The sequence below is a fragment of the Aythya fuligula genome, chromosome 4 (genome assembly GCF_009819795.1).
Source record: "Aythya fuligula isolate bAytFul2 chromosome 4, bAytFul2.pri, whole genome shotgun sequence".
Lineage (NCBI taxonomy): Eukaryota > Metazoa > Chordata > Aves > Anseriformes > Anatidae > Aythya > Aythya fuligula.
The window spans coordinates 63,458,832-63,484,599 of record NC_045562.1 but is presented as its reverse complement, the minus strand read 5'-3'; the positions used below and the strand labels follow the sequence as shown (position 1 = coordinate 63,484,599).

The 25,768-nt window shown below is 38.7% G+C and overlaps 2 protein-coding genes across 3 annotated transcripts; both read left to right on the top strand.

Annotated features, from left to right (window-relative positions):
• Positions 1–1,614: 1,614 nt before the first annotated feature.
• TMEM128 (transmembrane protein 128) lies at positions 1,615–9,245 on the top strand. 2 transcript variants are annotated; one of them, XM_032187004.1, is made up of 5 exons: positions 1,615–1,744; positions 2,640–2,781; positions 4,319–4,480; positions 5,615–5,723; positions 7,552–9,245. In XM_032187004.1, exons 1-4 carry the CDS (start codon positions 1,627–1,629, stop codon positions 5,712–5,714), a joined length of 522 nt encoding a protein of 173 aa, XP_032042895.1. In that variant the 5' UTR covers positions 1,615–1,626; the 3' UTR covers positions 5,715–5,723; positions 7,552–9,245. The 2 variants fall into 2 exon arrangements, with proteins under 2 accessions (XP_032042895.1, XP_032042896.1); XM_032187005.1 differs by lacking the exon at positions 1,615–1,744 and adding an exon at positions 1,910–1,985.
• A 1,779-nt stretch (positions 9,246–11,024) lies between these two features.
• Positions 11,025–24,889, top strand: OTOP1 (otopetrin 1). The gene is made up of 6 exons (XM_032186849.1): positions 11,025–11,310; positions 14,935–15,071; positions 18,440–18,498; positions 20,346–20,476; positions 22,739–23,685; positions 24,050–24,889. Exons 1-6 carry the CDS (start codon positions 11,025–11,027, stop codon positions 24,218–24,220), a joined length of 1,731 nt encoding a protein of 576 aa, XP_032042740.1. The 3' UTR covers positions 24,221–24,889.
• The last annotated feature ends 879 nt before the right edge of the window (positions 24,890–25,768 follow it).

Here is a 25,768-nt window from a genome sequence, read left to right as displayed (position 1 = left end):
AAGAATTTAAGTGTACTGAGTTGTAAGGCTGCTGTACAGAATTAGACTATATCAGCAGAAGGCCTATTATTTCATCAAGACTTATCCCAGTTTTTAATATCCACTTCAAAAGGCACTTGACAAGGTCATTAGTTAATCAAGAGGTTTAGAAGTGCTTAAAAACATTACTCGTTGCAGGTCAGAGCACATCTAGCCTGTATACTATTTAGTTTCCATCCTTCTGACGGCCTGTAAACAAAACTAACTTTAGTAAACTAAAGGTTTACTGATAAAATATATATTTAATCACAGCCTACATGCCATTCTTTTTGCTTTGCCTGTTTTCTCAACATGAAGCAACAGAAGTATCTGCAAAACTTCTATCTTGATGAAAGCCATGCAGCATGCAAGGAATGACTGTGGTATGTGAAAACAACATATTTCTCGTACTCACTGTTTTCATGAAAAATACTTGAAAATACTCATGAAAAGTATAATCGGGTAACAAAGCATTTGCTTTGAACTTCAATTTCTATACAGCTAGGAGTATAAATCTTCTTTTGTTAAGTAAAACACATACTGAAATTATTATTTTTTTCAATCTACCTTATACAAATCTGAGCTTTTACTGAATAGAAAAAAAATATATATTTGACTCCTGTACTATTTAAATCACTGCTGTCATTGAGAGTATATGGGCTGCAAAACGTGAAGGTCAAAATACTTATATGCTACCCAGTCTCGCATTTTTTCCCCTACTTTTCTTATTTTTTAATTGTTTTGAGAAAACAGGTCTGTATTGTACATTTGGATACATACCATAGCGTTCACTACTTTCAGTGGGGATTAGTGTAACTCTTGACACTACTGAGTTCTATTACTGGACTATTACCAGAGCCAGCATTTACTAGAGCTGTACTCATAATAATACACATTTTTGTTCTCTAGACATAATGCAGGATTTTTATGAATTCCTTTAGGAATAAAAAATAAGGAAAAAATCTAATTTTATCAGGAGAGAATTCAAGAAAGAAATAATCCAGATGAAATTGAAAGGCACACATAGCTAGAACCTGCCTGAGGGATTATTTTTGAACACACAACTCACTGCAATATTTTCTGTGTTTTTCTTTACCACTCCAACCCTGAAGACCAAAAAACAAGCATAAGAAAACTCTCATTTCTAGAGGGCAAGAGCCAGATTTAAAGCTGAGTTGGGAGTCTAATATTTTCAAGGCTGTGCCTACAGTGAGATGGGTGGGTGGTGGTGAAGCAGAAGGCTGCTACAGCTTGATGCAACTTGGTGTTGTTACAGAACCACCCCGGGAGCCTCCCTTTGGCCCGGCAGTGCCATGACACTGAGGCTCTGTGAGGTGAAGGGCACACAGTGCTCCTCGCTAGCAGCCGCCATTACCTGACTGCCTGCACCCCCAGCGCCCTCCCTCTGCACCCACGCGCCGCCGCGGCAGGCAGTAGAAGCCGTTTCCCGACACGGAGGGCTGACAGCTTCTTCGGCTACAGTTATGGCCGCCTAAAATGGCTTCCCTCTCTGAGAGCAGCCGCCCGGGCCACCCTTTCCGCCCGCAAATGCAGCGCCGCCACCGCCCTTCCTTTGCCACCCCGCCGTCACTGCCGGGGCTGCCCAAGATGGAGGCCGGCGGGGAGCTAGGGGACCCGCTCCCCAGGCTCCGGCGCCATTTGCGGCAAGGGGCAGAGCCCCGCGCCCTGCCGCTGCAGCCGCCGCTCCAGGGCGGCGGGACGGCCGGTGGGTGCTGCCGGGACGGGCTGGGGCTGTGGTGCCTGCCCTTGGGGAAGTCGGAAGCAGACGGGTGCTGCTGGAAGCCCTCAGCAGCGAGGGGGCTGTGCCATCGCCCCCCGGCCGCTGAGGTGCCCGCCGCCACCGCCCGCCCTCGCTCGGCGTGAGGGAGAAGCGGCCGGAGCCATGGCACAGCCGGGGCGTGCTGGGGCGAGAGGGTGCAGGGCTGCGACCAGCTTCGTCTCTGGAGGTGGGGAAGAAGCTCAACGGAAATAAAGAAAAACATGAATAAAAATAAATGGGTGGCTGTAAGCTCCAGCAGAGCTGTTTGTACGTTCAGGTGGTGGGAATGCATCTAGAGAGGTGCGGAGCTAGCATAGCTCTGAAGGCACATGAAGCACCAGTAACTTTTAATGATAAAGGAACTTAAAAGTATGAAACAAACACACCCGTACTTCAGTGATACCTGTTTCGCCTCTTTTTTTTTTTTTTTTTTTTTTTTTTTTGTCAAAGCGTATCTATTGAGTATTGTAGTTTTTTTTTACTGTCAGGCACAAAAAATGCGCTTTCAAATGTGTTTGCTCTGTTGTTCATAAGTAGTTAAATACCCCTTTCCTAACCGAGTCAGCTGTTAATTTCCCGGAAAGGTATGCAGACAAAGCGTGTGCTGGTTGTTACTGCTTTATGTTTATTTTTATCAGAGGGCACCTTGCTTAGACTCTTATTTCAATAAATGTACAGAGCTTTTTAGAATGCTTCCTCTCTAGTACAAAATGTATTATACTGAGTATAATCATCTCCAAATATTAAATAATTAAAAAGATAAGCATGGTGTTTCATTTAAGTATAATCATACTGCATTTAATGACAAGCTTTAGTGATACAATTATGTTCGTATTTACAGAAGAATCTACAGCTGTAGAGAAGAAGAAGAAGCCTTCTCCTAGACTGAATTTTCATTCTGCATTCTGGATTTTGGCTTCAATTGCTGTGACGTATTACTTTGACTTTTTAAAATCTGTTAAAGAAACTATCCAAGCAGATAGGTAAGATACCTTTTCTTGCAAAGAAAAGTTGCGTTTTCATGTTCTAGTTGTATTCAGATGTAAATATCTGAACTGTGTGTTTTAAATCTTTGATAAACAAGATCTACAATAGGAATAGAGAGAGCTGGGACTGTGCAGCCTGGAGAAGAGAAGGCTGGGGCAGGATCTTATCAATGTGTACAAATACCTAAAGGCATGGGGCAAAGAAGATGGAGCCAGGCTCTTTTCAGGGGTGCCCAGTGAGCACAAACTGAAATACGAGAGGTTTCGTCAGATCATCGTGCTTTACTTTAAGGGTGGCTAAGCACTGGAACAGGCTGCCCAGTTGTGGAGTCTCCATCCTTATAAGTACTCAAAAGCTGCCTGGACATGGTCCGGGGCTACCTGCACTAAGCGGCCTTGCTTGAGTGTAGGGGCTGGACAAGATGACTCCCTGAGTCATTATTATTAAATTTTGGTAAATATCATGTGTAAATGTAAGATTTCAAGAAAAATAAATCTTTTGTTATTTTTTTTTCTTCAGGTTCTACTGAGCCATCTGTGTACGTGTAAAATTTGTTCTATTAGCAAGACATTTTAATACTGTACCTTTAAAATTATTCTCAAGTACAAGAAATCACTGCATATTCTATTGAAAGTGTTGGAGTTTTGACTTTCAAAAAAGCTGAAATTAATCATAAAACATTAGTGAAGTTGTTTTTTTTTTCCCTCTTGTTCTGTAGACTTCTTTGAGTAGACCAGGAAAATAAATTATTTCTATAAAATAATTATATATATTTTTTTGTATTCTATTTATTTTCCATGAAATTATTATCAGCGGGATTGATAGATGTTACACTTTCAGATAACTTCACCTGGAGGTGCCTTTTAAACTTTCTCATTGTCATTATTGTATGGAGGATGTACAGGGCCTAAGCTCTATGCTGTGAGCTTCTCTGAAACTGCTGTTTCAGGTTTTTCTTTCCCATCTTAATCTGGATTTATGTTCCCAGATAGGCTCACAAGTGCACAATTCCAAATAATCACATACTTATTTTTTTTAATTATGAATCTGAAATCCTGGATTTCCCTGTGGTTTTATTCAGTAGCTTATTTTTTTTTTCCATGATTTTTTCTCTTAAAATTAAGAGTTCATAAACTAGAAGGCTTATTAAAAGCTTTTTACAATGCTTCTGCTACACAAAAATTGGTAATGTCAACCTTATGGTAAGAAGCACAGTTACCGTGGAGCCTAATTTATTTAATTACTGATGAGGTATTTTTAGTGTGTTAGTATAGAAGATCACTGTGACAAAGTCTGCTACACTGCATTTCCAAAATATTTGAGGGAAAAGTAAATGACAGGAATGATGCATTGTGAAATCAAACTGTAGTAGTTATGTGTTTTGTAAAAGTAATTTTAAGAAACAGTAAAGGAGCTCCAGGCTAATGTGTGTAATTAACAAGTACTGTCCTGTTTCTAGCCTAGAATGAAGATTAATATGTGAACTGAAATGTGATCATACTTAACATGCTTTTTTTTTCCCCCCCACCACAGTTGGTGGTTTGCCTCTGGCAGTTGCTTATTGGCTGCTTGTTTATCTGTTGCCTTTTATTGCATAATATATCTTGAGTGGTATCGTGGAATTGAGGACTACGATGTGCAGTATCCCATACTGATACCTGTCTCAACAGTCACTTTTATTGCAGCAGCAATTTGGTAAGTTGAAACACATATATACAACCTTCTGCTAAAACTGTACAGGTCTAACTGCATAAACAATGCTTATAAATTGAGCCCATTCCTCTTAATTTTACTGAATGTACTGGTGACAGTACTAGTTCCACTCAGCATGATTTCTTCTGCCTTCAAAATTTGTTCATGAGGCAAGATCTGTAGCAGTTGAAGCTGTATAGTAAGTATACTTTTAGATGTACTGGGTCTTTTCTGTATTGTGAGGTTTAAAACTTTAAAGGTATATTCTCTAGCAGAGAAAGTTTTACCTGATCAATTCCTAATGCATAGTTCTTCATTATCAAACACAATATGTATAAATAGCAAGTATGCAGCAGCTCATTCTTATATGAGCTTTATTTAAGAGTTTGTCTTCTCAGAGAATGGTACATTTAGTAAGAGGTAATTTGTTTATGAGATGAGAAGAGTCAGAATGAGCAAATGTGCATGGGAGTGAAAAATTATTTATGTCTGCAAGTATATTTGCTCTCTGTATGAAAGCTGGTTGTCCCTTTCAGTGTAGGTGCTGTGTCTGAATAACACCAGTATTGCAGTGCTGGGGGTGGGGTGGTGGTGGAAGAAAGACTGAAAAAGATAAATGTTCCCTATAGTTTAGAGATAGTCATATCCATAATCCTTTAAAATCAGTTGTAAAATAAATTGTTCTCCCCTTCCTCCCCTTTCTATTTAGTTAATTCATTCTCAGCTCTAATTGACTGTAACTATAAGTGTTTTTTTTCTCAGCTTCCATGCATGCCTATTGGAAAAATCAAAGAGTATTTCATTTTCAGATGGTTCATATATAGAGATTCTGAAAGTAAAAGGTATCTTTACTCCTGATGGGTCTGAGTGGTTTTGCTCAGTGTAAAACAAATCTGCAGCAGTTACTGGTGTTCTAGGATGAGTTGTCAGTAAATGAGCAGAAAACTAAACTACCAATTTAATAAGTTGTTTTTTTTTTTTATTATTCTTTCAAGTTGTAAAGAAACAAGTATTTTTCCAGGTTTCATTGTTTAAATTTAATTTCTTCTCATACTATGATTTATTTGTTTGCCTGGTATTTCCACAACTTGACAACTGAACTTTTATCTAAAGCTTTCTTCTTTTTTTTTTTCCCAGTTTCAACGTTGCCTTATGGCCTGTTTGGTCGTTTATGACACCTTTGTTGCTCTTCATTCAGTTTATGGGTGTTGTGATGCTTGTGTCACTCCTGGGATAAGTCCTGCAGGTAAATAATAGAATTGTTTAGCACATGAAAGTATTTATCTCGTGTTATACAAACAGTTCAAGGATTCTGTGCGCTTTTAGGATATTGAAATTTTGTGGCAAATGGAGTTACTGGTTAATATGTATGGATCTTAAAGGAAAGAATATCTGTTGCAGGAAGCACAGCTGAAAGACACCAGTAGAGTCAGATCATGCTCCATTTTATTGCCTGAATAGCCTAACTTTTATAGTGAACTTAACAGGGGCGGACAGTGTTTCACACAAGATTAGTGGCCAAAAGCACTCAGACAAACAACTACAAGAAAACAACCCCACCTGCAAGAAAACAACCCCCTTGTGATTAGCAGTCACGCAGACCTTGTCCTTGAAGCCAGCTGCTGGTAACAATATTTTTCTGAATTCCTCAATTGGGCGATGTGGGAACACTGTCATGGGAACTTCTCATAGTTGCCCTGGTAGCTTGGTTTGCTCAGCTACAACAAGCAATGGGATTTTGGCTGTTTCAAGAAATCCCTCAACAAATATCCTTTTCCTCTTCCGAAAAATTCAGTTTTAGACAGTGAAAAGAAGAGATAAGTGAGAGTGGATGGCTTTGAGGAGTATAGGACAAATATCTGCAGCTTTTACCCAGACTTCTCTTTTTAGGGAAGTTGCTTGACATATAGTAAAGGGGAGAAGCTGTAAAGGTCCATATGCAACTGTCTTCTCTTTCTTTCCTTCTCCCTCTCTTCTCCCCTCTGAATCAAAATTCTTTGTTATCTTTAAGTATGCTGCTTTCATTTTCTGTGGTGAACAGTCCACTTCTTGGATATTCCTAAAAAGCAACCTTTTTAAGGCAAAAACAGATATTTTCTTGACTTGAAAAATTAATTCCCAATACCTGTCACATTGAAAAGGGGTTCTCACGTTTTTGTTAGGATATGCTATTCCGATGAATCCCTTGAAATTGAAAAGCTTAATAAAGAAGATATTAAATACAGCTTAGTAATAGTGTAAGAGACGTACCCTGATCACTGACGTCTGCATCAGCTAGTGAAGTGACTCCTTCAGCAGGTTGTTTGCTGTACTTGCTCACAAGGGAGTGTGAGGAAGTCTGTTTTTGCCTGCTGTCACAAATCTGTTTCAGTAAAGGAGTCCCCCAGCATTTTCATGAGTGCGGCAAGAGGAGTGTGACAGTGCTGGATTTTGAGTATAGCCTCTTGTAGTGCCAGAATTGTACTGAAAAAATATTTAACAGCTGGGTCAGCCACACATACACAGCTTTTACTTGCATAAGTGAACTGAAACTAGTCATACACCTTTTCAGCAATTCCTCAATATCAAGAAAACTCTTTTAAGGAACTAATTAACTTAGATCATACCCTGTCTGTGGACTTCTGAAAAACATGGTACTTATTTCAGAACTTCTTTAATTTATTACGGGAGCTCAAGTCACGTCTGCTAGTGCAAAATTCCTCAATGCATGTCTGTTCCTTCTGTTGTTAGCAACTTTCTGTTTGAGCACTGGAAAGGTGGAGAAAGGATGTGCTGTGGTCTGGTAGAGCTTTGCTCATATTAGTAGACTAAGAGAACCATTCTGCATAAATTTGTACTTGGAGATAGAAAGTAAGAAGTACAAGCTAAATGCAGATATTCTGAACAGCTGAACTTTGTGAAGAAAACATTTTTTTCTGTATGAACAGCCAAGTAAATTCTGTTATACTGTAAATTATTACTTGGTGATGCAAAGTCATCCAACTAATGAATATCAAACTATACAAGATACAGTTTGCGCAGTATATATAGCCTTACAGTATTTCTTATTGGATTTGTTTTTTCTTCTCTTCCAGCTTTCTGTGAAGGACTCCAGTTACAGTTACCCTGTAAAGTGGGTGTTGTTTTAAGTTACATTCCAGTCTTTTGATTATTTAACTACCCGATGTATAAATCAAATGGACATAAACCCATTGTTCAGCCAGTGGCTTCGAAAAAGCGACTGATAAGTGAATAATTGAAAGATAGATAGTTTTTTTCTCTCTTAGTAATACAAAGCACTTCATTTGTGACGTAGCTTGTTTTATAAAGCTTTTATTCGCAATTCAATACTAAGCAGACGGGTAATGGGTCAGATATATGGTTTTAAATCCTATCTGGGGTCTCCAGATTTCACCTAGCCCAACCTGCTTAAAGCAGGTTGATTAGTTTGAAAACAATTGATATTCAAATTCAAGTGTTGTGGGTTTTTTAATACATTATTTTTACATTTCAAGTGATAGCTAAAATACTGATATTTGGAATCTCTTTGAACTTCTAAACTTACACATTTGCAACATGGGAGACACTTCTTGGTCCATAAATTTGTAATGATACATGTGTTATCACGGAAGAAATACTTTGTTAATCTAACTTCTTGATTTCAGATCTGTTAGTATTTGAAAAAAGATATGTATCTGATTAAGGGCCTAGAAAGCTGGTTGAAATTTCCATCGTTGTTAATCTGCTAGTGCCAACAGTGAAATAAATAGATTGCCCTTGTACTGACATAATTTATCCACAGCCAAAGACAGGAGATGAAGCTGTGCATAACCAGCAATAGAACAAACAATAGTAACACTAAGCAAGAGCTGAAGAGCACAGAGTTAATTATTTTGTTGTATATACTATTTCCCAATGTTCAGGATGTTTTTCTTCTAAAAAAATTAACTTTTTGTTCATAACAATGCTTGTTAATGAAATTGCTATTTTTCTTCCTCAGCAGTAGAGGTTGTTATTAAATCAAATGCCATTAGCCGTACACAGCTGGGAAAATAACATTGTCCCTTTGTTCACTTTGTCTGAGATACTTAAATATTGAGAAACCTGGGCACCATCTAGTTGCTAGACCATTTTATATAGGTCATTGTGTTAAATTCTTTTTTGGAAGATAGGAGAAAATAGAAGTTGGTTATTGAAACTTGTTGAAATTTACTCTTGTTGCTTGGAGTCCAGACTGTTCGAGGAGACTGCTGTTCATTCTGACTTTCAGATTCACACCATTGCTGAATGCACACTACGTGAAACGTTCAGTAATGAAAAAGGCATTGACTGAAGTTACTGCAGTTCCATTGAAGAAAAAAGTTGATGGCAGTAGGCAGTGTAAAGGATCAGTCAAACCAAAGTAAAACACATCCAGCATGACTGCTAAGTAGCCTGTAGAGGAAGTCAGTAGTTTGTTTTTTTTTTTTTTTAATGTAAAATTTGAGTTTACAAAAAACAGTTGTACTTTGCATTTAGAAGTCATACTTTGCATTTGCTTATCTTAAGGTCTACATCTTTTAACAAACTTAAACAATTTTATGTCTGCATAGATGTACATTGACTGATTTTGTTTATTATTTAAATGCACTTTTGCTCAGGGATGGTAATTATCACTGTATTTTTATTTATCAACTGTACAAATGCTCTAGGTGCTTTACATTGACCCTGTACTCTTGAAATAATGTTTGCTACATGTTTCTTCAAACTTACTCTTCTGGACATCTTAATAAACTTTGTATAAAAGTGAGCAATCGTTGTTTAATACTTAATTATTTAAACATCTAACCTCACTGTTCTTGGGACTGTCAACCCATCAATTTTTCAATTCATTTTGTCTTTTGTGACCTCTCAGCTGGATTTATTGACAGTGTAATACTATTCAGTATGATTTGGAAGAGCTATTTACCTTCTGAATTTGTCTTTTCCTGAAAATCCCAGGTAGGTAAAGTTTATTTCACAAAAGTCCTGCAGAGTCTATTGGTAACAGTTACAGGTATCAAATGCAATCCTCATTCCCTTGTATGCTCAAAAGCAAGTAGGGGCGAGTCTGGTAAGAATGTAAAACAATGTTTGCTGTAATTAACCTGACAAAATCTTGCTGCTGCTTCCAGTTGTGTGAACTCCTTGCTTTCATTATTTTCCTTCTACTAATTAAAGTATTTAGGGCAAGAGATTAGAAAGGTATCTTAACAGTTTCCTGAAAATAATTACTAGGTTGTCAAAATCCCTACTTGAGTATGTTGGCTGGCTTCAGACTACCGTAGATATTTTCTGTATCTATTTACATTAATTTCATTTGAGGATGAGAATCTGTGCCAACACCAAAGAGCTTTTCTTCATGGTGACAAAAGGTATTCTAGAATAACCTTAAAATAAAAATAAAAAAGCCTAGACGGTGGAGGTTATTTATCAGTTATGCACAGGAGCTCTGTTAAATGAGAACATCTTCCTGTTCTTTAAGGCTAACAATTCTATAAGATTAAAGTAGATCTTTGCATTTCCATAAGCTTTACAAGCGATGGGTTTAGTTCTGAGCTAGAGGTGACTGAAGACTTAACTGTTCGTCTGTTACCAGACATGTCTTTTGTTACTTTTGTATTTCAGCTTCAGAAGAGAAAAATCGTAAATCCTCAGTAAGTTCTGCCTGTGGAAGTCGTGTAAAATCAATACCATCCTTCATTTCTTCCCCCCATTTTTTTTTTCAAGTAGCTGAATTAGTGGCTTAATTTCATGTGAGGCATAGGTCATGCAGTTAAACAAAACAAAACAAAAAACAAAACAAAGTAAAAAAAACACAATGTTTTGGATATTTGATATGCTACCAGCAGATTAAGGGTGAAACTGTAAGACCTGCCTGGTCAGAAGAAGGACCAGTCTATCTTCGTATTTGGCCTCCAACCATGGCCAGGTACATGAATACCTGGAACTAAGCAAATTCATGCTGTACGCAACCAAAATGCCATTTAAAATATTTTCTGTTTTACACTGGGATGAATTCCTGTCAACCCCCGTAGGCAACCAACTGGGGCTCCAGACCTTGAGGTTGGAATATATTCATGTCTTCTGGCTATAGGGCATAGTTAGAAATAAGTATTTGACACATATATAGTAAAAATTTTGTATATATAGGTCACAGAATTAAGTATTTGACATATATATATAGTAAAAAATGTGTATAGAAATAGGGAAGATGGATAAATAAGAAATGAACTAAATCCTGCGAAAGCTTTGTTGAGCTCAGTTGCTGCTACTCCTGGTTGCAAGAGTTCCTAGCAATCTACCTGCTACCGGTTCCTAGCAATCACTGCAATGCTCTGTACTCAGAACGGGACTTACTAAAGGTCAGGGGAAAAAGAAAAAAGGGTCGTTCCTCGGCTTTCCCCTGCACGGAGCTCACCTCGGCGCCCCCCCCGGCCCCGCAGCGGAGGGAGGCACGGGGAGAGCCGGCGGCCCCGCTCCGCCCCCGGTCTCCGCTGGGGGCCGGGCCTGCGGCGGCCCCGGGGCTCCAGCAGCGCCCGGCCGGGAGATGGAGAAGGGCAGCGGTTCCCCCGCCGCCGGCGGGAGCTGCCCGCAGAAAAACGCCGAGATCCTCAGCAGCCAGTACGGCATCAACCTCTTCTTGGCCGGGCTGCTGCTCACCTTCGCCTGGGCGGTGCACGCCGTGGGCATCAGCAAGAGCCACCTGCTCTCCTACCTCATCACGCTGATGTTCATCCAGCTGCTGTGGATGCTGTGGTACCTGTGCAGGAGCTGCACGCAGAGGAGGCTGATCCGCGACAAGGACACGCATGCCGGAGCCCGCTGGCTCAAGTGTAAGTACTGGCTGCGGTACCCACTGTGGCACCGGGCATGGGATGTCTATGCCGTCACCCGCCTCTGCTACTACCTCGTTACCTCTCCATCCCTACCAGGAGGCATCCTCACATTCATGATGCTGTGCACATGCAGTGCACTCTAAATATGAGCAGAAGCTGAGCACATTTAGAGTCTATATGGGAAAGCTGTCTGCTACAGGTACTCACTTCCCAACTACCCGTTTGGCCCGTTTGCAATGCTGAAAGGCACAGGGCCTTTTTTCCCTTTCACCCCTGGCACCAGACAGGTGTGGCAGCACTTGAAAAGACAGATTTTGGAAAAGGCAATTATTAAGGTGTTGTGCAGCTCTCTTGGAGGAATTATCACCTTTTCCAGGCAATGCAATGCAACTTTCTTATACTAGCACCAGTCCAAAAGGTCCTTGAGGTTTCTCTAAAGCAAAGTATTTCAGAGATTCCCATTTGTACCTGTACAGTGATGCCTTACAACTACTGAATCATGTAGGTTGGAAAAAAACCCTTCAAGATCACCAAATTCAACCATTAAAACATTGGAAGCATCTAGAGTTAGAAGACGACAATGTGCTCAGCCAGAGCACCTTATAGTGTAGCATGTAAAATATAAAAGCAAGAAAGCTAGAAGTAGCATTAGCTTGTAGGAAATTTGCAAGGCTGGTGGCAAGGTGTGATGGCCCTTATTTGCAGGGTTGGGTACTTACTGGAGTAAGGATGCAAAGGTGTATCGAGAGCAGGTGGTTGGGGATCGCAACACAGTCATGTCGCGTGTGTCTGGGTCCCAGGGAAAGGAAACAACTCAGCTCAGCACTACGTACAGGAGGAGGCAAGCCCACTTTTATCGACCGCTTTTCCGGTCTCGGTACTATAAATAGTAGGTTGGAAAGTAAGTACGTTGAGTGCTATAAGGCAGCTTTTCCATAAAATATTTCTTTCCCAATAGTGAAGATGCAGCAATCAGTCACTGCAGCAGCAGCTAATGAAAAAGTAATCTAAATCCAAAATCTGGTTAGTTTGAGAAGTAAGGTTGTGTTGTGGAAGTTTGGTTTGTTCTCAGTGCGTGCGTATCTTTGTGTCTTTTATTTTTCTTTGCACAGTTAACAATTATGCTATAAAATAGCTCAGTGGCATTTTAAAATTTATTTATTTATTTATTTATTTTTATGTCTAACATAATACAACCATGTATTGTAGACTCTCTCCTGAAATGTATGGTGTTATGTACCAACTGTTTTCTCCTCGATTATGCACTGTTTTCCAAAATAATCCTCATCTCTCAGGCATTTTTCATTTATTACCTTACTGTGGCTTACATTTTCGTGTTCTTTTCCTGTGAGATTTCCTGAAATTCATTATTGCAAGGTTTAATTTGACCCTATTTTGGACCAGGCTATGTTTCTCTTACAGAGAGTAGCTTTCTCCTCTCAAGTGTGGAATAAGTACTGCTTAACATGGTTAAGAACAGCAGAACCCCCTGCCCTTTCCTCTTTTGGCACAGCAATCACAGCATTTCATTTGTCCTACAGAATATAAGGAGTCACAGACATTTAGAAATAAGATACTGGAATGCACTACTAGGTTACCTTATCCATTTCTTTTACCAGCACAGGATTGCTCTTTGTAATATGTTCTCAGCTGTGGCGGCTTCCACAGCTTCTCTTGGATGTCTATGCTGCAATTCAACAAATTCTCCCTTAGGGAAAGTCCTACACTTTCCCATTCTGAAGAGTTTCTTGTAGTTACAACAGTTCTGTAAAACTCCTTTATCCTGTATTGTTAAGAGAAAACTTATTTGAACTATGGAAAAACTCATGTGGCAACTCCTCTGCCAAGAACCCTCTTGCCCTCCTCTGTCTCAGTGGTTTTGTCACAGAAATCTTGTGTCTGGAAGACAAGCCCAAAAAAAGGGGGAAAGGACAAATTTTCATCACGTTGTTCCACAGAAAGCTCTTGGCAATTCTTGAGTAACTTGAGCAGCTGTTTTTGAAGAATGTCTCCTTGCTCTCATCGTTGAAGAAAATAGCCATGAATTAACTGGTATGAAATGTTAAGAGTATACAGGCTCAGAGTATTTTCATGATGCCTTTCAAATTGTGAATATAATTTTAGTAAAAGTTGTGGCAGCTGGCTACTTACATCTCCTTGCTATTGGAAATGTTGGAAAAGAATAGCTTAACAAAGACCTCTTAAGGCAGAGTCATTGCACACAGCTAATAAAGCTGGAAGGACTAATGGCCACTTTACAAAAACTGCTCACAGAAAGCTTTCCTGGATCCTTTTAGTACCAAGATGTGAACTACGTGAATCATAAAGCATGGTTCTCTTCTAGCTTGTGTGGCAGACCAAGAACCACTCCTACAGTCTGAATGTGGGAAAAGAGCTTTTTAGTAAGGTGAGGTTATCGCAACCCAAATAATCACAGGGAAGTTTAGGAAGGCTGCATATAGGGTAGACTCTTTTCCTTGACTTACCCCAGATATTATCCCCAGAGTACACTCTCCTGCAGTGGAAAGCTCTATGGCCATCATTTAGAAGTTCAGCCAGCTGGGACAGAGAGCTCAAAGGGAAAATCAATTAGCTTCACAAATGGCTTTATTTTATTATGTTCTCCAGAAGCATGGCTCTGTTTAAAGCATAGGCAGCTAGTCACCTTACACAGCCCTTGGCAGACTTCAACATATATCTTTTTCCTGCTTGTATTAAATTGTCTATTATCAAAACCCAAACAATATTTTAAGTTTAGAGTGGCATTTTGACAGCTGTATCATTATAGCTTTCTGCTTCTTGATGGTTAATAGGAAGAATTATGCCAGCACTTTGCAATACTGAAAATCCTATTCTGGATCTCCTAAAACACAGAGATTTCAATGAATATTTGGAAAAACAAAATCCACATTTTTAAAAGATAGTATAATGCTCAGTAAAAACATTTCTCCTTATTCTTTAACTTTAGAAATAACAAAATGATGGAATCATCTTCATCGTTTTTAATTACTGGTATATATCGAGTATTTAGGATTAGTATATCGTACTAAGGTAAGTTTTCATCATTTGGTTGTTTTCTAGGAAACCAAACCAGACAGCTCACTGCAGTTCTGTTCTCTGACTTGACGTGTAACCTCCCCAACAATGGCGCTGGCATACCAAGTGATTGTGTTACTGCCCACTGTAGAGCTCTTGGGCCCAGAGACTGTAACATTATTGTTCAGCTCCCTTGAGTTTGCTGTGTGACCGTATGGAGCATTAATTCACGTGCTGTATGGCTGCTTTGGTGCTACAGTTACCTGGGAGGATGATCTTGCAAGGAGCTGGGAGCCATATGCAAGGGGCTGCGTGTCTTCAGGTCTGGGCTCCTCTGTACTGCCTATGCTGGGATTGTGTCCTAATGTGCTTTAGTACGTTGGGCAGAGGCTTTCACAAATTAGAGAGTCTTATTTCATCAAGTCAGTTATCTTCATGAACTCGATCCACTTTTATTTCCCTAAGCAAGAATATGACTATTGATCTATCATTATTTCTCTAAACAAGATTTTGGCATAGTGCTACGGATTGTCTCTAGGCAATGCAACTGTACATTGATGTTTTCTAATATCTTTTCATTTGTAGGTGGGATTACTTTATTTGCAGTGATTACTTTAATTCTGGATTCTTTTAAAGTTGGATACTATATTGATTTTTCAAACTGTTTGTCACCAACTGAAGGCATTTTTCCTGTTACACATGCAGCGCACACCATCTTACAGGTAAAAGACACTGGTTGCAGTTTTAAATTATATCTATACTTCTGATAAAAAATATCTTTTTTTTTCTTCTCATCATCATGGATTTAATACTAACCTAATTTCTAAACATATCACAGGATGATTTTGAGGGCTAAGTTCTTGTGCATGTATACCCTTTTTGCTGAATTGTGCAAATTCAGCCTTGGCAACCTGAAATTTCAGTAATTGCTTGCCATAATACCCCTTCCTCCCCGCCCCAAAAAAAAAAAAAAAAAGTTCTAAAAAGAACTAATCACAAATGCTGTCAATAGTTGAAATTGCATGCTCTTTAGTTTAAGTTACGTATAAAACTTTATTCTTTTTTATTCTATTTCACTTATTTTTGTATGTACAACTTGCCACCCAAGTTCAGTTCAACCTGTCTGTCTTGATATCTCAGAATAGTTAGCGGTGGATGCCTGATACTTCAAATGGGCAACCCCCCTTTCTTTGTAGGTTATAAGATGCTTGCACATCTTTCCTGTAAAAAATGAGCACAGATTTTCCTTCCAGAAGCATTTGATTACACTTACCAGTGGCTGCACACTAGCAAGCATAGTCACTGACTCCTGTAAAATATTTCAGCTGTTTGTTTATTTTCAGGCTTTGCCTCTGTATTATATGGTGATATTCCATAGCTGATTGTTTACTGCATGAATAAATGTTGCCCTTTCTTTTATTACATGATGGAGCAAAAGGATACTGGCCAGTTTTCCTAATAGTTTTCCTTATTTTGAATACCTGAATCATGCTTCCAGTTCTTCTGTCGCAGGTTTTTAGCCAGTCTGTGAAGACAGAGATAGTGAGAATTGTTGGTAGCTGCAAGAGCCAGATACATCTTATGGTAAAGTGGAGGTTCAGATTATTGTCCTCCTTCTTGTCAGGATAATCTAAAACTGTAATTCCTGTGGGCCCCTATGAGGAGACTTGTGGTAAAGAGGGAGAGGAAAAGCCACTAAAATAAAATATTCCATTAGAGGCAGGTCATCTCATGCACTTTCCAAGATGATTAAGTAACATAATGATAAGAGCAAGAACAGAAGAGAAAAGAATGATTTTCCTAGCAGTGGTTGCAAGTAAATGAGCAGTTGAACCACCTACATTTTTCTGTCTTCTTTAACAGTAAAAACATTGAAATTTGAGCAGTAACTCTGACTTCCATCTTCTTATCTGAGGATGAAATTCTGACTTGATGGAAGTAGTCATAATTTTACATTCTTTTAAAATCCACTCTCCATGTGGAAAAACTTAATTGCTTTACCTCTGACAAACAAACCTAAGAAATCCCTTTCCTGCAGATCTGCTTGCAGCATTCCTCATTGCATCCAGTAACCTCGAGTTGGTGAGATTTCTAGCTACTGTGAACTAGAATGTGGAAGAGACTTTGAGCTGAACAAAAGGAAATACCGATTTCCTGAGAAGAGACATTCTCATTTAATATCACATCATTCTTTAATGTTTAATACTTAATTTAATATTGATTTAATATTGCATCATTCTGATTTGATATTACACCACATCATATTGCATCACTAATATAGCTGATTTTATCATTTACTTAGCTTAAAATGAAATCTTGAGTGTTAGTGTGAACACTCAAAGGAAAGGTAGAGGATGTAATTTATCAAATACATTTTGCCTAAGACAAATATAATGTCCTTGAAACACGGGATAAAATTACAGTGGAGGGGATTCCTAATGATGTGTCATCTAAAAACCTGAGGACTTTTTTTTTTCTACAGAACATGTGTTGGATGCTGTTGTATTTCACTCTAACGAGGCATCCTGGTACTTGCCAATAAATGAGCAAATATACACTGTAACTGTGCAAACAATGAACTAGTACCGACCTTCTGATTTCCACTGCCTCTGTGTTAAGCTCTTTTGCAGACAGAAGTCCCTTTGAGACAATGCGTGCTCTGGGAGCAAAAACTATTTTCTGTCATTTCTCTACCTTACTGATTTTTCTATTCCTATTTTCCCTTGACTTTTTTGACTTTAGTATTTGAACAGAACTTCTAAACTTCCTTTTCTTAAGTTTTGAAGAATGCTTTCACATATGCTGTCAGATTTTACTGCATCTCTCTCAGAACTGCCATCTGAACATAGCATAGATGAGGCTATGGTGCTAATTAGTGACTTCAATTTAAACTTCCATGATATCTTGTATTTTTGTATTTATCACAATTTGTTGTGATAAATGCTTCACTGGGTGATTGAATTAACGTGTTATTAGTAGGGAGAGCAGGGGGATGGATTCCTTGTTTTGCACTAGCTGAATGAGCTCAAGTCCAGAAGTGTGTTCTGAACTTCTAGTAGGTGCCACAGAGAAGTGCACGTTCCTAGCTTTTTCAAAGACCAGGTACTGAATGTCTCAGACAACACCAGCTGTGGAGGCACCCTGTTAATGGGCACAGTGAGAAAATGGACTTCCAGTCACTGCAATTGCTGCAGAAGAACACAAAGTTCTTTGCAATTTTCAGACCACTTCAGAAATACCACACCCGGCAGGTTTCTAAGACAAACCCTTTGGACCATTTCTATCCCGATGTTTACATACTATTCAGTTCAGTAAGGTAGGAACTTTTCTGAATAAATAGAAGTTCCAGTTTGACCCTAACATCCCCGAGGAATATGGCTCACACCTACCAGGATTTGGAACATGTTTTATATTAGCAACAATCTATACCCTGAAGTTTCCATTATCCTCCCACAAAGAGACTCCTACTTTTAATACTTCTTTCCCCTTTACTTGCTATGTCAGTACTGTTCTGTCTCTTCTGTTTTCCAGCTTGAGCTTTCTGCACTACATTTGAGTGCAACTGCATTTGTTCCTCCTAATGCGGTTACCCCTCAAACTGATAGAATGACCTTTTCTCTTGTTTCCTGGTCATCCATTGTTTGTTTTATTAATCAAATCTGGAATCCTTTCACGTGTCTCTCTCCCTCCATAGAATTTCATATTTTTAGTAAATTGTTCAAACTTAGCATCACCACGCCCTGCAGTAGTTATAGTGCTGTCTACAGCTGGCAGTTTTATTTCCTTTGCCATTGAAATAAAAGCCTCTGCAGCTACAGAAGCATGATATGTTTTGGTGAGTCATATTGAAACTTTCTACTATTGAGCCACTGGCTTTGCATATAAGAAATCCTAGGTTCCTCCTGCCAGCCAGGTTCTGGCTGAATGTTGGAAGAGATAAGAATAATTTCACATGCGTGGAGATGGAGCTACCTCAGTTTAAATCATCAGAGGATCTAATCAATGTTTCTGCCTACAGATATGCTTTCCTTTTTGTGTTTCATACATATTCATTAGTGTAATGACATTTCTCTGTATTCCTTTAACTTAGGTGTACTTTCTTTGGTGTCATGCAAAGGATATTATCCAGTCTTTCAAAACACTTGAAAGGTAAAGTATCTGATCCTCATCTGGAATGCAAATAGGTGCATGTCTGCACTGTGTTTGAACACCTACAGTTGTACTGTATGATGGACATTGAGAAAGTGCAGAGTTTGATTCTCAGTTGTGTTAATATAAATAGACAGTAACTCCATTCACCCAGCTGAGAGGATAATCATTAGTTTGAATTATTCTTTTTTTATTTAAACTGTGCTCGTATTTCATAAAATACAATAGTCACAGAATAAGTATGCATTTATCATGAGAGAGGGAAAGGGCAATGTATGACACTACAGTGTCACATGCATTTTTCATCGGAAGGAAGCGCCAGATTTTTGTCTGAGAACTATGTACTACATGAAGTTTTCTTTGTACTGAAGAAATTGAAAGGTTTCAGTATCTTCGTACTGAAGATACTGGAAGGGAACTTGCATCAGCAACCTGCAGCCAGTCCAGTATATCTGGGGTTTTTGTATTGAGCCTTATGGAAATTACCTTTCAGAACTAAATGCAAACATTCAAATACACAGAGAAACACAGCCTTTCCAGCAATATGAACAACCCAAATCAGTCAGGGTTGTTCTTATTTCTGACACCAGAACTTGGTTCTCATGGTGTAACTGATGTCTCTTCTGAAACAGATGAATACATTTATTTGTTATGGAGCTAAGGACTGGTCTTTGAGGCAGCAAAGCCAGCTCTGATGTATTTTCGTTTCTGTAAGAATGTGGATTAGTATATATTAATGCCTTTACATAGAATGCAAATAAACAAGGATATTAACTTTTAAAACATTAATCTCAAATTATCAAGAAGCTGGCCAGTTTCTATAGGAAGTAACAGAAACTGACTCGTAAACTTCAGCCGCAGTGGTGGCTCTACTTTTGTTCTACTCCCTTGGGTAAGTGTTTCAGCCTCATGCCAACAAGTGGAATGATCATGGAAGGCTTGCAATGTCAGCTGGTGAAACGAGCTCTGTTGATAAGTACCATTTTTAAAGTACCTAATTGCAAGTCATTCAAGTCATCCACTGCAAACAGTGCAGTAATAAAGAACTGTTTCTTGGTGAAGGAACATTTTCAGCCTTGGGTGCAAGAGAATAATGCCTGGCAGAATGTCAGATGGAAGGATTGTGCCCAAGAAATAGATACCATGGCCATCTATTTAAAAAAAAAAGGAGGGGGGGGAGAGGGGAAGATATGGAGGGAAGTGCTAGTCAATTGAGAACAATTATTGTCTGAGTTTTACTAGAAAGTTCAGAATCATTAACCCACCTCTTTCTCTGATGCTGTTTTGTTTCACCAAGCCATGAAAGGGCTTGTCCAATACAAAGACTCCTAAAGCCACTTGGAGACTTAGCCTCACTGTACCAATAGTCTGAATGGGATAAAGGCCTCTGTTGTCTTCATCTCTCTCCAGAAGACAAAAATGCATGGACTAGAAGTTAGACAAGTGCTATTTCTTTGAAGAAAGACCATCCACAGTGAGTATGAAGAAGCACTGCAGAAGGCTGAGAAATGAAACTTGCAAAACAACCCTGATAAGGCCATTCAGTCACTGTCATTAACATCTGCAGACCAAGGAATAATAAACATCACATAGAAGAGCATAAAAGCATCCTATCTATGATTTAATACATTAATCCATTGTGTTTCTGTGATAGTTTGGAAGTCTAACATTCACTGTGCTCCACTGTGGAACATCTTTAGAGAGATCAGTTATTATTTTTTTTTTTCTTGTACTGACAACTAAATAGTGTTACATGTGATGTCTACAGAAAATTAATCCACTGTATTTAACATGTGTGTAGAGAAATACTATGTGCATACTCCTTCAATAATTACCTTATTTTGTAGGTTTGGGGTTATCCATTCTGTGTTCACAAATTTACTCCTGTGGACAAATGGAGTGTTAACAGAGTCAAAACATCAACTGAATGAACATAAAGAAAGACTAATCACACTTGGTTTTGGGAACATAACAATAGGTAAGCTAAAGCATTGGTACATTTTGGAATTACTGCTCCCATGCAAAATACTATGTCTCTGTAGGACAAATCTGGGTATTTGCTGTATAGTTGTTACTAGGGAAATGGTAGTCAACTGATATATGGTCAGTTCATACAGTAACTAAAATGATGTATAATCATTATCATATACATGACTCAGGCTGTGATTTTCTGTTTATTTATCTCCCCTTTGGATGAGGTCCAGAATAAAAATAAATGCCAGAAGTTCCAAACAAAGATAATTCTTTTGAGGAATAACATCACTAAAGAATCATTTTATTAGTAAATCAGAGAAGTAAAGTATATACAGTATTTTTTAAAACACAATTTACTAGTTTTATAAGCTACTGGTAGAAAAACAAGAATGGATAATCTTGCAAATCATTCCCCATATAGTGGTTTCCCAGGGTGTGTGGTCCTATGGAATTTTGTGTGGTGCTATGGAATTTGGTGGAATGTCTCAGAGAGATGAAGGTTATCCATTAATGCTGCTTTACAGGACACAGATTTTTAACTGGGTGATTCTTATTTATTTATTTATTTATTTTATATATAACAAATGCTCTTCTTCACTGGTAAGTTAATGCAAGTTTCAAAACACATTGACTAAAACTGTTGGGGATGTCTTTTGCTTTCAAATGCCACTGAAGCCTAGGGAAATTTGGAGTTCTTGGCTTTCAATGGGCAATATAAGTTCTCAGCAGCTACAGGTAATTTTCTCCCACCTGATAGGATTTTGGTTGTGTTCACAAGGATAAAGACAAAGATGACCCCAGTTTTACATCCACTTGCAAGGGGATGGAGCCAGGCTCTTTTCAGCATTGCCCAGTGCCAGGACAAGAAGCAATGGGCACAAACTGGAACATGGGAGGTTCCCTCTCAACATCAGGAAGTGCTTCTGTGCTGTGCAAGTGACAGAGCTCTGGCAAAGGTTGCTCAGAGAGGTTATGGAGTCTCCTTGGAGATCTTCAAAAGGCACCTGGACGTGGTCCTGGGCAGCCTGCTGGGGCAGGGGTTGGAGCAGTGGGCCTCCAGAGGTCCCTGCCAGCCTCAGTCACTCTGCAATTCTCTGATTTAGCTGTACAGTAAAAGCATCAATATTAATCACAAGTTATGTCTCTTCCTGATATTTCCACTGTTAAATGGAAACAGTTTCCTTATATTATTTCCTATTAATCTGCTGCCAGAATTGTTGCACAAATATGAATAATCAGAAATAGTTTCTATAACAAGGAGCAAAGTAGTGATTCACAAGACAAATTTGCTATTAACATATAATCCACTGCAAAAGTGTTTTTTCACTTCTTATGAGTATATGCTTAAGATAAAAGAATACCAGCTTTCTCCCATCTTTTTCTTATAATATTTTTTTAAAAAATAACAAAATTAAAAAAAAAGAAACAGGCACAAATCTAAGATTGGCCTCTGGAATGCCTAAAATATATTTTAAAGCATTTCTGTTTATATAAGAGTTATTAATTATCTTCTGACACCATGGAATTTTCTGGTTTCTTAAATTATTTGTTTGTGATTACACACTAAATACTTTTATTTTACAAAGATGTGCAATTTGTTCTCTGAGATGTTTTAGGGGTTTACAATGCAGGTTATTGCATAAAGGGATAATGATTTAATAGGTTCTTCTCAAAAGGACAAGATAGATTTTTAATTATTTTACTTTCAACCTATACTGGGACATTGAGTGAAAGTATCTGTGGCTTACTTCACCTCTTTTGTATACATAAACACATTTTTAATAAAGTGCTGATTATTAGAAACCACTCTAGTGTAAATTACTATAAAAAATGAGAGGAATCATTTTCTCATTAAGTTTGTATTTTTCATCTGACTCACAGATGGAATTCCTCAATATTCTATAAAATCTACCTAAGCCAAATGGCTAAGGACTGAAGTCCTTGAGATTTTGGACATTTGTATAATAAAAAAGTAGTATTTGAAAGGCTCTGTTGCACTTTGGTGCAGCATTCACTTACAATGTGACAATTGCTATGCAGCTGAGCAGTGGAGTTAGAGATTATGCTTTGGAGACCAGGCAAAATCTATGTTAGGTTAATGATTTAAATGACACAGGTCCTTTTTAGGTGGCTAACTGGAGAGTATGATATGTTGTTTGGCTGAAATCTTACCTTTTATGTTTTATTGTTTTATTTATGTTTCATTTATTTGCTTTAACCAAAAAATCCTTATAATGCACATATGTAATCTCTCCCTTTCCTTTAGTTTTAGATGACCATGCACCTCAATGCAATTGTACAACGACAACTCTCTGTTCCATATTTTCTCAAGGAATATATTACCTATATCCCTTCAATATAGAGTACCACATTCTAGCATCCACGATGCTCTATGTCCTGTGGAAAAACATTGGTCGCAAAGTAGAACACCACCAGCAACACAAAACTCCATTCAAATTTCACGGCATAACAGTTGGGATGATTTTTGGACTAATTGTGTTAACTAGCACAATAGCAGTAGTCGTGGTGTATTTAATTCAGATCGGACGTTCAAAAGTCAAAAGTGAGTTAGCACTTACTATGTTTTACCTCCATGCTATCTTTGTATTGGCTCTCATGTGTACAGCTGGAGTTGTTGCCCTTCTAATCTACAGACTGGAGGATAGATCACTGGATAACTCAAAAAATCCTGCTCGAAAACTGGATGCAGAACTGCTGGTTGGCACAGCTGCAGGATCCTGGCTCCTCTCCTGGGGGTCAATCCTAGCAATTATCTGTGCCCAAGCTCACCCCAAATACACGTGGTATAACCTCCCCTATTCTGTCCTTGTAATTATTGAGAAATACATTCAGAACCTCTTTATCATTGAATCCATACACCGTGAGCAGGAAAAGGCCAATGATGATATTAAAACACTTCGAATAGTGACTATATCTCGGGGGAGCACTTTATCACTTACCCCCTCATACAAGGAGATTTATAACGGCCGAGCCACCTGTGACATCGGGGAGTTACCGTGCCTGGTTAGCAGCAGCATCTGCGCCAGAGAAAGTGACGGCGGTGGCAGTGCCAACAAAGAGACAAATCAGGGTAACAGTCCAGTCATGCATTCAGCCTCAGAGTTCTCCTTCTACAGCAGAAGCTCAGTGGCTGACAACAAGAGGAGAATTCTCAAGAACATTGCTGCTTTTTTATTCCTATGCAATCTTTCGGTAAGACATTTTGAACATAATTTGCAAGTTAATACACAAATGCTTCCCAACCCTTCAAGCCTCATATTAAAATTACATGGTTCCATAGTTTGTAGCAAGTAATTTTTACTTCTTCTGGAAGAATAAGTGAATATGCCTTTGGGGAACAAAATTTATCTAAACATGGAATCCAAGAGTCTAAACTCTTTTTAATCACCATGAAAAACTGTATCAGCAGCAGAAGCTGAAATCTTCTGCCATTGGTGTACCCGGGTAACAACAGGGAGGGCTTACTTAGAGATTGCCAAAACTAAATTGCAGGTCACTGGGGTCACAGTCACTTGTAATTTATGATTAATACTGGCATTGCCTTCTTTCCTTGCAGCTTTGGATACCACCGGCATTTGGGTGCCGCCCAGAGTATGACAATGGACTGGAAGAAATAGTCTTTGGCTTTGAACCTTGGATAATTGTTGTGAACCTTGCAATGCCTTTTTCTATTTTCTATCGGATGCATTCAGCTGCCTCACTCTTTGAAGTCAATTGCAAAACATAGGTCGTATACAGTCCCTCAGTGAACAATTGATTGAATAATTAATTAAACAAATAAGAGATGAATGACTGGATGAGTGACTGAACATAGCCACAGCTGCTCAATTAATAGAAGATTCAATACATATTTCTAAAAGAAGGGACCATAGCTAAGAGCAAGTAATATTTTTTTATTTTCCCTCCGTGCATTTCGTTATATATGTATTATTACTGCCAAGGTAGACTTTTCAAATTCATATTAGTGTCAACTCTACATAGTAAAGTTAATTAAATCTCATTAATATTTGTTTAGGTCATCTGAGATTTGTCCTCTAAATAATTGGTATTGCTTTATTTTCATTCATTATGGCCTGTGAAGGTGGTTAAAAAAATTCTGTATGACTTAAGAGGGAAAATCCCAAGGACTGCTAAACTGAGTGATGCTTCTGAATCACAGACTCTGAAAACTATTAATTCCTAGCTGCATTTTTATAGTAAAAACACAAAAACATGTGCTATTTAGTTGGGATGTGGGAATTACATTAAACTTTCTGAAAAGCAATAGAAAACCAATATATATAGTTATTATTTTCTTAACTATATGGCATGAAATCCAAGTAAATAGCATGTATGTTAAACATCATGCTGTACATAACTTCTTAAAATATATTTCTATTAATGAACCTCTCTTGTATTTACTAAATGACATAACTCCAAAATAAAGTTAATTCTTTTACAAAGCTCTTTATTCACACATCCTTGATATGTTTTAAAAGTGAAAAACTCATCTTGTAGCTTAGTTTCAAGTACATGTGTTCTGTTGCAACAATGGTATCTATCCCCTGTATGTTTCTGTTTTAATGGGCTGCTAATTTCATTGTGCTTCAATCTTCTGGATGGAAAGTAATTGTGTGTACTCACACAGGGATGCTGTAGTCATAGCTGATGCCTCTAGAAATTGTGAGGCTGAGGATTTTACGAGCCTGGTTTACAAGCTGTCAAAACATAAGCTCAAATCCCTAGGACGCTTAGTTGCCTGAATTCTCACAGAAAGCAGTAAAAAGGTGGGTGTCTGAATACTCTTAGAAAACAGTCTGTTAAGATGGACAGGCTGCAGCTACGGCCAGAGCACTAAAATGGAAGCAACAGCTCTGCCATAGGCAGCTACTGGTGCTCTAGCGAAGGGCCTGGAGCACAAGTCCTGTGAGGAGCAGCTGAGGGAATTGGGGTTGTTTAGTCTTGAGGAGGCTCAGGGGAGGCCTAAAGGAAGTTGTGGCGAGCTGGGGGTTGGCCTCTTCTTGCAGATAACCAGTGCTAGGACTGAAGGGAATGGCCTCAAGTTGCTCCAGGGGAGGTTTAGGTTGGAAATTAGGAGACATTACTTCTCAGAAAGAGTAGCCAGGCATTGGAGTGGGTTGCCCAGGGAGGTTGTGGTGTCACTGTTCCTGGGGGAGTTCAAGGAAGGGTTGGACCTGGTGCTTAGGGACATGGTTTAGTGTGTGATACTGGTGGTAGGGGGACAGTTGGACCAGATGATCTTGGAGGTCTTTTCCAACCTTGATTATTCTTTGAT

Excerpts from the sequence above, each read along its gene's own strand:
- TMEM128 (XM_032187004.1), top strand. The coding sequence starts at position 1,627 with ATGGAGGCCGGCGGGGAGCTAGGGGACCCGCTCCCCAGGCTCCGGCGC. Across the intron at positions 2,782-4,318 it reads GAAACTATCCAAGCAGATAG|TTGGTGGTTTGCCTCTGGCA; the intron begins GTAAGATACCTT and ends CCCCCACCACAG. Across the intron at positions 4,481-5,614 it reads TTTATTGCAGCAGCAATTTG|TTTCAACGTTGCCTTATGGC; the intron begins GTAAGTTGAAAC and ends TTTTTTTCCCAG.
- OTOP1 (XM_032186849.1), top strand. The coding sequence starts at position 11,025 with ATGGAGAAGGGCAGCGGTTCCCCCGCCGCCGGCGGGAGCTGCCCGCAG. Across the intron at positions 18,499-20,345 it reads TCTTTCAAAACACTTGAAAG|GTTTGGGGTTATCCATTCTG; the intron begins GTAAAGTATCTG and ends CTTATTTTGTAG. Across the intron at positions 23,686-24,049 it reads TATTCCTATGCAATCTTTCG|CTTTGGATACCACCGGCATT; the intron begins GTAAGACATTTT and ends CTTTCCTTGCAG.